The sequence below is a fragment of the Perissodus microlepis genome, chromosome 9, assembly GCF_051167445.1.
Source record: "Perissodus microlepis isolate ML-2025 ecotype Zambia chromosome 9, ASM5116744v1, whole genome shotgun sequence".
Taxonomy (NCBI): Eukaryota; Metazoa; Chordata; class Actinopteri; order Cichliformes; family Cichlidae; genus Perissodus; species Perissodus microlepis.
In genome coordinates, this window is record NC_140469.1 from 27,410,848 (window position 1) to 27,426,025 (window position 15,178).

General features: G+C 38.5%; 1 protein-coding gene across 1 annotated transcript; it reads left to right on the forward strand.

Annotated features, from left to right (window-relative positions):
• Positions 1-162: 162 nt before the first annotated feature.
• On the forward strand, positions 163-9,578 carry LOC146380647 (uncharacterized). Its single transcript, XM_084940144.1, has 4 exons — positions 163-331; positions 1,092-1,197; positions 7,980-8,576; positions 8,902-9,578. Exons 2-4 carry the CDS (start codon positions 1,180-1,182, stop codon positions 9,478-9,480), a joined length of 1,194 nt encoding a protein of 397 aa, XP_084796270.1. The 5' UTR covers positions 163-331; positions 1,092-1,179; the 3' UTR covers positions 9,481-9,578.
• Positions 9,579-15,178: the final 5,600 nt, after the last annotated feature.

The window sequence follows — 15,178 nt, forward strand, 5'->3', positions numbered from 1 at the left end:
CAAAATTCTTCATTGATTTGAGCTGTGGGGTTTGCTACAGTTGGCAGAAAATTAAAGAGTAAACAGTGAAAGCCACAAACCCAAGTCACGAGATCCTTGAATTCCATTTTTAATCTAAACAGAAACTTCCAAGTGTCTGTGGACAATGGATGACCATCCAGTGCAGCAGGTGGTGATAATGTACCTTAAAGCGTTAACCGCCAAAAAATCCAAAAAGAAGAAGAAGACGAGGAACACGACGACGACAACGAAGAAGAAGCCACAGAGTTCCCGTTTCATTGCTGTTTGTTTCTCAGTTTTTTCCCTCTCCCATCTAAAAGTAAGTGCCAAGGTAAGTTTGATCTTAGTTCAGTCAATCTTGAGCTTTATGAAGTTTTCTGTTCCTCTCTGTGAGAGCGGGCGGGAGAAGACCGTTAAAGGCGAGGCTCTAGAGTGTAGCAAAACAGCTGGGTATGTGTATAAGTGTGCAAAACAATAGATTAGAAGTGAGCCACGACTATAGTATGGTCACGCTTTGTGAATTGTTTTTGTCACTACTGATCACGCGCTCAACACACACTCTACACGTGTTTGCGTCACACACGCGCACTCTCAAGTGTTGTACAATTCAGCTGGACTGGCCATCGGACATACCGAGCATTTCTTTGTTTATCGCCCACTTTGCCCCAGAAAGAGGAAAACAGTGTATGTTGGCGGAAAAGTGCTATAATGAAATCCATTTATTTATATTAAAACACAGCTGCCTTTATCTTATTGGCGCAAAGTTGTGTCTGCCCACTGGGCACAGGGTTCGCTGGAAAAGCTTGAAAAGGGACCTTGAAAGTGCTTAAAAAGTGCTTGAATTTGACCCTGAAAAAGGCGTACGAACCCTGTGGGCATTTGATTCTAATAACAGGCCTCAGTCTCTCCTGGTACTGCTGTGCCATACTGCTAAATTTGGTATTGGTGCTTAAACCTTTTGTGTTTGTTTCAAACAAGTTGCCCTCTTGGGGAAGCTAAAACTTGTTCTTTGTGCTGTCAGATGAACATATGAGACACTTTGACTCTTCAGTGCAGTGTGGAGCCTAACAAAGATCTGTTTTGTGTCCCAGCTGATCAGCAGGAGGAGAAGAGTCTGACGGAGCAGCAGAGGAACATTTTCAGCCATCTGGACTCAGCTGAGTCACTACAGAGGAAACAATGAGCTCAACACAGAAGGTGACAGATACTAGTGATAACTAATACTGCATTAAAAGCTGAAGTACTGATATATATTTTACGCAAAACTTATTGATCCTTGTGCTATATTAAGGTAATGTAATGTTATAATAATGTAATAATACAGTGCCTACATTGTAGAGGGTGACTTTGCCTCTAAACAGGAACATGAGCAGGGAAGAGGTTAAAGTGGGATTGAGCAGGTGGGAACTCTAAAATCAGCTGTAGTGGCTCAGCGTGGGGAAAAGAATCACAGCTCACAATAATTTCTATTGAGAGCTCCAGTAGATTTTCTTAAAGTACAGGCTGTGATCAGCTGACCTGCTGCTCTCTGTGGATGTACACAACTGAATTCAACCAGATGTCAGCAGATGTTTCATGAGCTGTCCTGGCTGATTTCCATCCTCTACACTGACAGTACACTGTCTTTATATTAGACACTATACTGTTGGTATGAAGGTGGAACTCAGTGAATGAATGTCAGCATCATGAGCTTCAGTTTAAATGAATCTCTGCTACACTTGATGTAATTTAACTCTGACATGAGCACCACAGTCACTGTGCACCAGTCACACACTGTTCTTTACTTTAAATCCATCACAGTTCAGCAAACTAACCTGTTTATCCTGCACTAACCTGCAGAGGATCTACATGCAGTTTTTAAATAACACAGTTAATCTGCCTCAGATTGTTTTGCAGCATCTTTCAGTTTATGAAAAAACATAATGTCACATTTACAGACATGTATATTGATCAAATCCCACTGAGCAGTCCTTCCCTTTAAACCTGACCTCTCCTCTTCCTCTCCTGTCCTGTGTGTCAACCTTGTTCTCATTCGACAGTGTAACATACCGGCGATTTGTCACATCCTGAGGCGTTCCTCAGGCACGCGAAAGTTAACCTTCTGCGTTCCTATGATACGCACCGGGTTGTGGATGGAAAGCAATAGATTGGCGCTGCCGGCGGTAATACACGTTCCAGCTCTGACCATAACCTGATCCCTAACACAAACCACCACCTTAATCATGTTAGATAGTGTTTTCCAAAACGATTACAGTAAATGTACATGTGTAGATTCATTCCAAACGGTATAGGGACGTGTTGGGTGGCGGAAAGCATAACATACTGAAGATTTGTCATCTAGCACAAGCGTCAACAACCTTTAACACCCAAAGAGCCATTTGGACCCAGTTTCTAAGGAAAAGAAAACACTGGGAGCCGTAAATACTCTTAACATCTAAAATGAAGCTAACACTGTGTATATTGCTTTTTTTAACCTTTATGCTTTGTATAAACAACTATAGTGTGTTGCTTATGAAATCCATGAAGGGCTAAAGAGAAAATGTAATTTTATTTATGTAATGAATACATTTTCAACTCTTAAAAAATAATAACAAAAAAGAAAGACAACCAGTTGAAGGTCTCTTTTAAATGAATTAAAAAGCTAAACTTTAATTAATCATGTAGCAAACAAAAACTGTTGTGAGTTGTCATCCTTATATCGCCTTTGGGCTTTCGGAGTATAGGGGAGCCTTGACCTGAATTTAGAAAATAATTGGAAAACAGCACTATGCTCCTAAAAAATTAAAAATAAATATTTGCAAAATATTTTTTTATTATAATAATATAATATTTATATAATAATGATAATATTTATTTTACCTGGTTAATGTGTGTCGCAGGGTGTGGCCCACAGTGCCGCTGCAGGAGAGGCACACGCACCTGAGCGGCATCCGGAATCACGCCTCGCCGACTTAAGTCTGTTGTTTGTATGTGTCGGGCTGTGAGCGGGAAAGCTACAGCCGGCTGTGTGTGTGAGAAAAGTGGTCAATAAAGAGATGCTGAAGAGCAAGCTAATGCAAACATCGTCGGCTCTGCCGTGATATGTTTACAATGGGACTTCTGCGGTAAGCTGTCGTCTGTGAGGCGTGAGTGGTGTTCGTTTTTAACATAGTTCATGGTGGAGAATAGCTGCTCACTTACGGATGTGGATCCGAAGACTGACATTCCACAAATCAGGCGTCCTGATAGGCCACTCTCATCAGAGGTAAATGCAAATGAATCTGCCCAGGCATCATTAAATGTTGTATTGTCTTCAGATATTTTTCTTTTCTTACATTTCTCCATACTTGGCCTACCTAGGGCTGAAAGTCTCAATAAATGCACGTTGTTTCAGTGGGTATACCGGCTTCAACGAGTGTGACTCTTATTTTGAGCAATGAAAAATAATAAAATATGACTTTATTTTTATATTTCAAGATCACAATAATCTTCTAGTCTTCTTGTGTTAGTTGTTTTTTAGAACTAACACAAATACACTTCAGTTAAATACTTATAATTTATTTCTCCAAACCACGCAGAGCCACAGTATAAAGACCAAAGAGCCACAGGTTGCCGACCTCTGACCTAGCATAAAATGTTACACTTTGGGAATGTGCTGGTGTGTCTTAGCTAACTTCAGTCAGAGACAGAGAAAGATCTTTTCTCTTCCTGTGATATACAGCAGCTGGACTTTTAGCTAGCAACACACTGTGAGACAAACTGCACAAAAACAGTTTGTGTGTTTGCTGATGTTTGTTGAGCTGATGGAAACGCTGCATTTGAAATTACCTGCCACTTAAAAAATTATTGCTCCATTTATGCTCGCTTGTCTTCTGTATTGCTAGCTAGATGCTGAAGCACCGCGGCCATTGTTGACAAAAACACAACAATGGCCCACTTTAACAGTCCCTGACTATGACACACAGTTTTTCCTTTTTTATCTCATTTTAATGTGTCATACCCTGGTGATTAATACACGATCATAATTGCCTTTCATGTGTTACTGTTTAGGCTCAGGTTGGTTTGATGTTTGATGCCTGCAGCGAAATAACTCCCCTCAAATGGCTATACAAAAAATCAATACATTTCAATATAGCTACCGTTCTGATTAATTTACATGTTGAAAGCGAGTGGGAAGAAGTAAACACTTATTTAATCCCACCCCTTTGCCATAAATTATCAGTTAATATTTAGTCTGCTTCCTTAGTGATATAATTTGTAATAAAAATAGCAATTTCTGATATACTATTTACTATAATATCACATCATGATTTTTTGTTTTTGTAAATGGAGACATTCACTTAATTTCAATATTTTCCTTTTCTTTATAGTTTGAGAAGATCATATTTTTATAACTGTTTTTGAACTGTTTTGGACATTTCTTTAATTCCATATTCAGACTGTTCCACAGTTTCACTCCATGAACAGAAACACAAAAGCTTTCTCTTGTAGTACGTACCGTCCCTGTTTTGAAGTTACAAAACCCCTTAAATTATAGCTTCCTTCTTACAAAAAAAAAAAACATACTCTGAATATTACCTTTATTTTTTGCTTTGAATAGAATTTGTGCTGTTTGGAATTTCACTAGATCGTCAATTTTCAATATTTCAGTCTGCAAAAATAGTGAGTTTGTATGTTCCCTATAACCTGCATTGTGGGTGATTCAAATTGCTTTTTTTTTTTTTTTTTTTTTTTTTTTTTTTTTGAAGAGTAAAAAGTGAATGTAGTGTCGTTTTATAGTTGTTGCCCCAGACCTCTGCACAATAGCTTAAGTATGGTGAAACCAGTGAACAGTATAGAATATGAAGTGATGTTCTGTCGAATACCTGCTTTGGCTTGTTTAGTATTGCAATGCTTAGTGATACTTTAGAATGAATATATCTTACATGAGCTCTCCAGTTAAGATTTTCATCTATTATTACCCCCAGAAATTTATTTTCTCTGACTCTTTCAATATCAACACCATTTATTTGAATCTTTGCATTTGTATTTAAACTACTATTTCCAACTAACATAAGTTTAGATTTATTCAAATTTAATGATAATTTGTTTTTATCAAGCCAGAAATATCCTCCAATAAATTCTGCAGATCATCACCAGAGCAAAAAATGTTTGTATCGTCAGCAAAGAGAACCGTTTTTAATACTTTGGACACTTCACAGATGTCGTTGATGTACAAGGTGAAGAATTTTGGACCCAAAACTGACCCTTGGGGTACACCACAAGCAATGTCCATACATAAGGAGCAACCATCATTTAATTTCACAAACTGCTTCCTGTCACTTAAATAACTCCGGACCCAATCTAAAACTACCCCTCTGACACCATAAGGTTCCAGTTTTCTTATTAATATATCATGATCTATTGTGTCAAATGCCTTTGTCAAGTCTATGAATGACACAGCCACATATTGCTTTTTGTCTATGGAATTTGTGATGTATTCTATTAATCTAATAGAATACAGTCAGTTTTTAAACAGTTTTTCAAGAATTTTTGATAATTGAGGTAGTAAAGAGACAGGCCTGTAGTTTGTGAAATTGTGTTTGTTGCCAGATTTGTGTGTATGTGTGTGTATGTATATATATATATATATATATATATATATATATATATATAGAGATAGATATAGATATATACAGGGAGTGCAGAATTATTAGGCAAATGAGTATTTTGTCCACATCATCCTCTTCATGCATGTTGTCTTACTCCAAGCTGTATAGGCTTGAAAGCCTACTACCAATTAAGCATATTAGGTGATGTGCATCTCTGTAATGAGAAGGGGTGTGGTCTAATGACATCAACACCCTATATCAGGTGTGCATAATTATTAGGCAACTTCCTTTCCTTTGCAAAATGGGTCAAAAGAAGGACTTGACAGGCTCAGAAAAATCAAAAATGGTGAGATATCTTGCAGAGGGATGCAGCAGTCTCAAAATTGCAAAGCTTCTGAAGCGTGATCATCGAACAATCAAGCGTTTCATTCAAAATAGTCAACAGGGTCGCAAGAAGCGTGTGGAAAAACCAAGGCGCAAAATAACTGCCCATGAACTGAGAAAAGTCAAGCGTGCAGCTGCCAAGATGCCACTTGCCACCAGTTTGGCCATATTTCAGAGCTGCAACATCACTGGAGTGCCCAAAAGCACAAGGTGTGCAATACTCAGAGACATGGCCAAGGTAAGAAAGGCTGAAAGACGACCACCACTGAACAAGACACACAAGCTGAAACGTCAAGACTGGGCCAAGAAATATCTCAAGACTGATTTTTCTAAGGTTTTATGGACTGATGAAATGAGAGTGAGTCTTGATGGGCCAGATAGATGGGCCCGTGGCTGGATTGGTAAAGGGCAGAGAGCTCCAGTCCGACTCAGACGCCAGCAAGGTGGAGGTGGAGTACTGGTTTGGGCTGGTATCATCAAAGATGAGCTTGTGGGGCCTTTTGGGGTTGAGGATGGAGTCAAGCTCAACTCCCAGTCCTACTGCCAGTTTCTGGAAGACACCTTCTTCAAGCAGTGGTACAGGAAGAAGTCTGCATCCTTCAAGAAAAACATGATTTTCATGCAGGACAATGCTCCATCACACGCGTCCAAGTACTCCACAGCGTGGCTGGCAAGAAAGGGTATAAAAGAAGAAAAACTAATGACATGGCCTCCTTGTTCACCTGATCTGAACCCCATTGAGAACCTGTGGTCCATCATCAAATGTGAGATTTACAAGGAGGGAAAACAGTACACCTCTCTGAACAGTGTCTGGGAGGCTGTGGTTGCTGCTGCACGCAATGTTGATGGTGAACAGATCAAAACACTGACAGAATCCATGGATGGCAGGCTTTTGAGTGTCCTTGCAAAGAAAGGTGGCTATATTGGTCGCTGATTTGTTTTTGTTTTGTTTTTGAATGTCAGAAATGTATATTTGTGAATGTGGAGATGTTATATTGGTTTCACTGGTAAAACTAAATAATTGAAATGGGTATATATTTGTTTTTTGTTAAGTTGCCTAATAATTATGCACAGTAATAGTCACCTGCACACACAGATTTCCCCTAAAATAGCTAAAACTAAAAACTACTTCCAAAAACATTCAGCTTTGATATTAATGAGTTTTTTGGGTTCATTGAGAACATGGTTGTTGTTCAATAATAAAATTATTCCTCAAAAATACAACTTGCCTAATAATTCTGCACTCCCTGTATATGTGTATATATATGTATATATATGTATATATGTGTATATATATATATATATATATATATATATATATATATATATATATATATATATATATATATATATATATATATATATATACGTATATATATATATACGTGTATATATATATATATATATATATATATATATACGTATATATATATACGTATATATATATATATATATATATATATATATATATATATATATATATATATATATATATATATATATATATCTATATATATACGTATATATATATACGTATATATATATATATATATATACGTATATATATATACGTGTATATATATATATATATACGTATATATATATATATATATATATATGTATATGTATATATATACATATATATATATATATATACATATATACATATATATATATATATGTATATGTATATATATACATATATGTATGTGTATATATGTATGTGTGTGTATATATGTATATGTGTATGTGTGTATGTATATATATGTATATATATATATATGTGTCTATATATACATATGGGCATGATTTTAGTGTTTGAACAGTCATAAATTATTTTTAACACCAGGTTGGATGTAATGTGTTAGAACTACCAGCAGGTGGGGATAAGAGACCTTTAAGGTGTTTGGTGCCACACTCCACCTTCAGGTTTAAAACTAGTGTTAATGGAGGGAGTTTGAAGGTTGAGTTTGTTCCACGACTGCATTTCACTCACTGCCTCTGTTTGTATCTCTGTCACTGCAGGACCAACATGGAGCGAGAAGTCAGCGCTCTCAGGAGGCCGACAAACCTCACAGAAGAAAGAGAGAGAAAACGTACACCTCTGACGAATGTGGGAAGGATTTTACTTTAAAGGGTTCACTAAAACAGCATCAGGTCATCCACACTGGAGAGAGACCATTCAGCTGTGACTTGTGTGGAAAGTCTTTTTCCACGAAGGGTTACCTAAAACAACACCAACTCATCCACAGTGGAGTTAAAGCGTACAGCTGTGATCAGTGTGGCAGAGCTTTTACTCACAGTAGCTACTTACAGAATCATCTAGTTACCCACTTTGGAATTAAGGCATACAGCTGTGACATTAGTGGAAAAACTTTCAGCCGGCAAGAGCACAGAAATACACACCTACACATTCACACCAGACATGATGTGTACTGCTGTGAACAGTGTGGCAAATACTATGCTACAGTTGCACATTTACAACAACACATGTTTACCCACACTGAGGAGAGACCTTATAAATGTGACCTGTGTGAGAAGACCTTTAAATCTCCACGTAACCTGAGAGAACACCAACAGATCCACACCAGAAAGAGACTCAACAAGTGCAGTTACTGTGAGGTATGTATTTATATTGTTATCTTGTCATTTTAGCCTGACTGTTTGGAACAACTCTGCTCATTAAACTGTGTTAGCATGTTAGCAATTCTACTGCCTGGAAAAGCAGCTCTGAGTGATTATTCAGATTTTCATGTCAGTTATGATTTTAGTATTACTGTAGTATTATGGTGGTAGTGTTGTAGTTATTGCAGCCCAGTAAACTGAGTGTGTTAACTGAAACAGTAAAATGTAATTGGACGTCTGCAGAGATGCTCTTTATTTCAGGCGACGTTCAGGATAAAAATGTTGAAGGACTGACTTACACTGTCTTTGTGTCTTTGTTTAGAAGCAGAGCGACACAGATGGATCCAGTTCTCAACCCTGTCATCACTGTGGTGGTGGGAAAGACTTTCGTTGTGACCTTTGTGGAAAAACTTTAAGTCAGCAAAAGACCCTAAAAAGACATCAACGTAAACACACTGGAGAAGAACTGAAATACTGCAAAGAATGTGGGAGAAGCTTCACCACATCAACTGAGTTAAAACAACATGAACTGATTCACAGTGGGGTTAAAAAGCACCTTTGTGATCAGTGTGGGTCATCCTTCACCTCTGCAAGTAAGCTTAAATCACACAAACGAGTCCACACAGGAGAGAAACCATACAAGTGCAGACACTGTGACAGAAGCTTCTCACATTCAGGTAATCGTAACAAGCATGAACATACACACATGGAAGGAAACTACAGCTGTGACCAGTGTGACAAGAGTTTCAGGAATCTCAGCTCATACTCTGAACACAAACGATCCCACGTTACTAATAAACTGTTTCACTGTTACCAATGTGCCCAAACATTCACCTCATTGTCTGCTCTGTGCAAACATCAGCGTGATCACTCAGGGCTGAAATCACTCCCATCGCAGTGAATCTGAAGACACAGAAAGATCCTCTGGTTTCAGTGTTGGACTTAAAAAGCTTGAGATCAGGCTCCACAGAGTTCAGATACAATCATTTAATCTAGGGGTGGGTTTTAATAATCGATTCATCGATAAAAATCGATTTTGGCTTGGATAACGTGATATCGATTCATTAAAATCCTGAATCGATTTTTTTTTTATATAAATGTCCAAAATTCCAGAATCTCAGGTGAAACGTCACTAAATTTTGACAACCACCAAACATTTAAAACAGTAAATGAGAGCAGGTTCACGGCTTCTGCACAAAGACGTAAACACAAAGCGTGGACCCGCGGATCAGAATCAGTGAGATGTCGCCTTTCTCACCCGACGGTCACGGTCAGGGCTGAAAGCCGACAGCTCGCTGATTCTGATGTTTCAGCGGGTCCGTGGTTTGTGTTCACGCCGTTTTTGCGCTGATTCTAAAACTGTTAGTTGTATCTCTCTCCAAACAATATTGACCGAACCAGCAGCAAAAGAAGATCCAAACTAAGCTTCACATAAACATCGTCATGGGCTCCCTCTGACTTTTGCTGTTTTGCTTCCGCCACGCTTCATGCACAGCTCTCTCTCTCTCTCTCTCTCTCTTTCTCTCTGTACTTCAAGAACAGTTTCCCGTCTATCCCCGAAATCTGTTTTCTGCATTATTCGCTTGATTGTTACGCACAAGACTACCATTATTTACAGCGCTGTCGGCTGATGTTTTTTTTCCCTTTTACTTACTAGGGACTAGTAAGTAAAAGGGACTTACTAGGGACTTACTAGGGACTAGTAAGTAAAGCGCTAGACAAATACAGGCCATTTACCATTTACTTCCGAAAAGAAAACCTAATTTCTGCCGTTCAATACTGAACAAATTTAAACTTTTTAAAATTATACAAAATGCAAAATGCTTAGCCGTGTCTCTAATAAAACTGCTGTAACTTCAGCGGTAATGTTCATAAGTAGATTAATGGTTTTCTTTCATTTTTGATGTACTGCAGAATATTTTTATAAAATCCCAGGCCAGGAAAATCACCTTCATGTTTTTCTGTGTTTTATCTTCAGCTACTTTGACACAAAGGCATCTGCAATGATGCTTACACCTTTGATAAAGTCTGGAAAGTGTCAGCTTCCTTTTTATAGATACAAAAATATGTAAATGTACTGATCTGAATTATAATATTTCTGACTGTCTGGGGCAAAATTTCCTAGATTCAAATAGAATTGAATCGAATCGTGGATCGAATCGATTCTAGAAATCAGTGACGATACCCGGCCCTAATTTAAACTTGTGTTGAACTGAACTGGTTGCTGGGCTGAACTTCTACATAATACAGATTTACATGGGATCTCATTTTCTGTTGTTTTACTGAGTCTGTTTTGTCCTTTTTTCTCTGTCCTGGTTTTGCTCGTCTGTAAATAATTGAAACTCAGTCAAATAGTTCATTGTTCTCCAGCAAAACGTTTTGGAAACTCATGTTTAACCTTTAAAACTCTGACATGTTTTAGCACACAGGGCTTCATTGGGGAGTTCACTCATGATTGGACCATGAGAATAAAGGTTTTTAGTTCTTTCAAAGAGAGTCTTGGAGGTGTTTGATGTTTCTGTTTTTTCTGAAACCACCTGAAAGAAAAACTATTTTTCTTGCTTCATGTAGTGTGGAAGTTTTTAATGTTTCTTTCATCTGTGATGTTCTTGAATGTGTTCACATGAAGATGGTACAAATAAACTGTCCTTTTAACTTTAGCTCCTAATTTATTCATTATTTATGGATGTAGCACAGCAGCAGTTTCTTGATTAACACATGGAGGGCTCGGAATCTGATGGTAAATAATGTTTTGTGTCCTTGTACACGTCATACAGCTCAGCTGTTCCACAGATGTCAGGTTTACACAGTGGGATGGTTTGTAAGAACTAGGACAGCCACAAACGATTATTTTGATAGTCGATTAGTCACTGATTAGTCGATTAATTGCAAAAATAATCAGATCATGCATCCATTGGACGTAAACGTACAGTTTATTGCACCAGCATGCATCTGTTCTTATTTAACTATCATTAGTTAAGTGTTTAAGGAAGCTCACAAGAGCAGAGTGAAGCTGACCCCCCACCCACTTGAAACGTAAGGGCAAATAGGCGGAGCAGTTAGTGCTACGTTTGTGCAGATTTGTGCAGGTAAAATGAGCATTTGTGCTGCTACGGTTTTTGAGCTATTAAACATTATTTTATAGGTCATTCAAAGGTTACCATCCCCCCAGACTGCTCCAAAACAAACCAAAATTGTCCCCCCTTTTGTGACACATCTCATGTGTCACAAACTCAAAATGCTTCACCCGAGCTTAGAAAATTAAAAGAAAAAGGTTAGTCATATCATATCACACCTCAGCAATCCTCCTCTCAGGTAAACAAAACCTGTGTGTTAACCCGAACTTCACATTTCATACTGAGTTTTCCTCACTTATGATCCAATCTGTGTTATAAGAAAGAAAACTTAAAACAGAACAGTCATCAGTCATGTGTTTAACCTTAGTCCAGTCTTTATCTCAGAGTCCAGTCGGTCCAACCTTAGTTCACCTCGTCCGTCCAGTCACCGTCCATTTACACACATCTGTTCACACGCATTCACACCAGGTATTGCTAATGGTGGAGACTCCTGCGCAAATAATCAGATGCTCCACTCTCAGCAACATGAGCTCATTCATTTGTTTTATTTATTTTTTTTTTAGGAAAATAGTTCTTTATGCTTTTGACTGGATTGAATCGCTACAATCCTTTTAGACAGGGACTTAGACCTGATCAGGTCCCCACAGGTAGCCTTCTCCTCAGCCAGTTGAAATCTGGAAAGCCCACCTTGTGTTTGTTCTTCCCGAGAATTTTCAGCGCTGTTATTCACTGTTGCAGGCCTGCTTAGAACAAAAATGAGAAAAAAGAGAGCTGATTATTAGCTCATCAAAGCACAAAACAAAATCACCTGACAGGTTTTCTCTAAGTGCACTGTTACAAAAATAATGGGCCCCTCTCAGACATGTCCATGGTTAATCAAACTCCCTCTATTAAAATAACAAGAACATCCAAAGCAAACTGACCGAATCAATCCATCACTACAACAACCTCAAAAATCTTAAACACAGAACATTTTGCCACAAGTTCTTCAAGGTCCTGACACTCCGAAGTCAACTGACATAATTTCACCTTCTCAATACACAGAAAGTCTTGTTAAACGCCACACAGTCAAAGTGTCTCCTCCAGTGCAAGCTTCACTCACACAGTCAGACAGGAAACCCAAGTTCCTCTTTTTCTTTTCCTGTCCCAAGTCATTCAACTACTTTGCATACTGAGTCATCTCTCAAGAAGTTGCCGTGACAAGAGAAATACATGTTCAAACATTACCACCTTGTTAAATTATTTTATTTCTTTCTACAGTGATCACTGGTTTTGATCACTCAGTACGAGAGCACTCCTAAGTCACTCTTTTAAAACTACTTTAATCACTTTTTCTTTTTTCCATAACTCACTCCCTTGTCATATAGCTTCTTTTGAGTTATTCCTCAACTTCAAACTCAAGTGTATTTTATTAAACATTCACACTATTCTATCACTCATACTAGTAGCAAGCTGATCTTCATTGCGTATGTTTGTGTTCTAAGCCAGGTTTAATCAATGTCTATGCATTAATCATCATGAGCTTGTCTTGTCTTTGTAAGGTTAATGCATTTTCTGTTTGTGTGTGTGTGATTTTGCATGTGTTGCTTTGCAGTGTTTCAGACTCCTTCACAATTTTCCCTTTAAACAGTCAGTTTTCTCTTTCCCAAATTTGCTAACCCAAATTTTGACTTCCCTTCTTAAATAACAGCCTTCCTTGTCCTCAGCCAGAAGTTAGGGCCCACTTGTCAGGTTTATGGAGACATGGCGCTGTGAATAATTCAACCAGAAAGAGAGGGAGTGTTTTCTCTCTTTGGCTCATCACTGGTCATTGTTAATGACATTTTCCCCTCCGCCTCAGCCCAGCGGCTTTACCTTTGAAGTCACGTCTTCTTCACTTTATCTCACCAGTGAGTCTGAGCTCACAGGGACTGAGGCCGAGTAATCGTGACTGTGCCTGCCTTAGGTTGTCCCAGGGTTTCGAGGTGGGATCTTACCCGTCATGGGCTATCCAGCCTTCCATACTCGCCTGATACGGGGGCCAAGTGGGCAGGGGTGCTATGAGGGGAGGGGACACACTGGCTCTGGAAATTAAAGGAGTGTAAGCTGCTTTCTTCATTGCATCTTATATTATAATCAGGTTTAATTCATGCATCTTTTCACTGAGCTGTGGATTCAAACTATCTCACTTCTGATCTCTACTTTTAAGATTAGGCTTAAAACTTTCCTTTTTGCTAAAGCATATAGTTAGGGCTGGACCAGGTGACCCTGAATCCTCCCTTAGTTATGCTGCAATAGACGTAGGCTGCCGGGGGATTCCCATGATGCATTGAGTTTTTCCTTTCCAGTCACCTTTCTCACTCACTATGTATTAATAGACCTCTCTGCATTGAATCATATCTCATATCATATCATATCACTCTTTTTTCCCCGGCATCTCCACCAGAATGTTACGAGATCTTCCACTCTTACTTGGTGAAAGAAGGTAACTTCGTAAGTTCTCTCCACTGTCTCACAGTAGCAAACAACCTGCGCATTCAGAAGATCCCCTTCTCACTGGAATTCAATTCTCATAGACCCAAAAGTAAGCATATTATTTCCCTAGTCAAAAGTGAAACCGTTCCTCACACAGTAATTCTTAATCCAACCTTAAAGTGAAACAAACACCCTTCGTGTTTTGAAACTAAAAAGAGTAAGGAACAGCGCCCAATTTTAACTGCGCATGTTGTTACTGAACAACACACAGACACAGACCCAGGGCAATTCTTCCTGGATCATTTATCAACATCCAAACCAACACAGTCCGCATTGATTATTTTTCTGGACCTCAGCGGATCCACCAAAATTCATGTAAGTATATCAACCATTCACCGATTTATTTCTTTTCCTCAGACCACGCCGGATCTGTTAATATCAACAAAGCTGCACACTCAGAATTATACAGCTGATTCTTCCCATCAGACCGCGCCGGGTCTGTTACTTCAGCACAATAAACACTGATTTTCCTTCAAAATCAGTTTACCAAGAGCCACAAAACCATTTCTGACTCGATTTTCTGAACTTCTGTGTCACTTAAACATCCTGACAGCACCAGGTGTTTTCTGTCGGACTCCCTCATCCGAAATTACTCTTTTTACTCACAAATAAGTGTCTCTCAAAATGATCCTCTGATCATAACCTATTTTAAAACCAAGGTCCCAAGTCTTGGTAGATGGTCAATCTCCAGTACGGCCACGCCGGACCACCTACTGGACGTCTCCAGTAGGTAAAATGACCAATAACTCTTATATTCTCTTATTCTTTAATCACACATTGGTCTCTTTTCTCTCTTATTTCCTTAAAACAACATCTCGAGTTACTTTTAGCTCAGTACTGTTTCTTACGAGTCGACCTTGAATGCAACACTACTTAATACTTTCACCTTTACTCAGGCAAAACTCAACAGAGATCAACGAGTAACTTCTTGACTACATTTTTAGAATTATAATCCAATACAGCACAATTTCAGTTTAAGAGGTTTGTGCTCACCTTTTTATGTGGGCC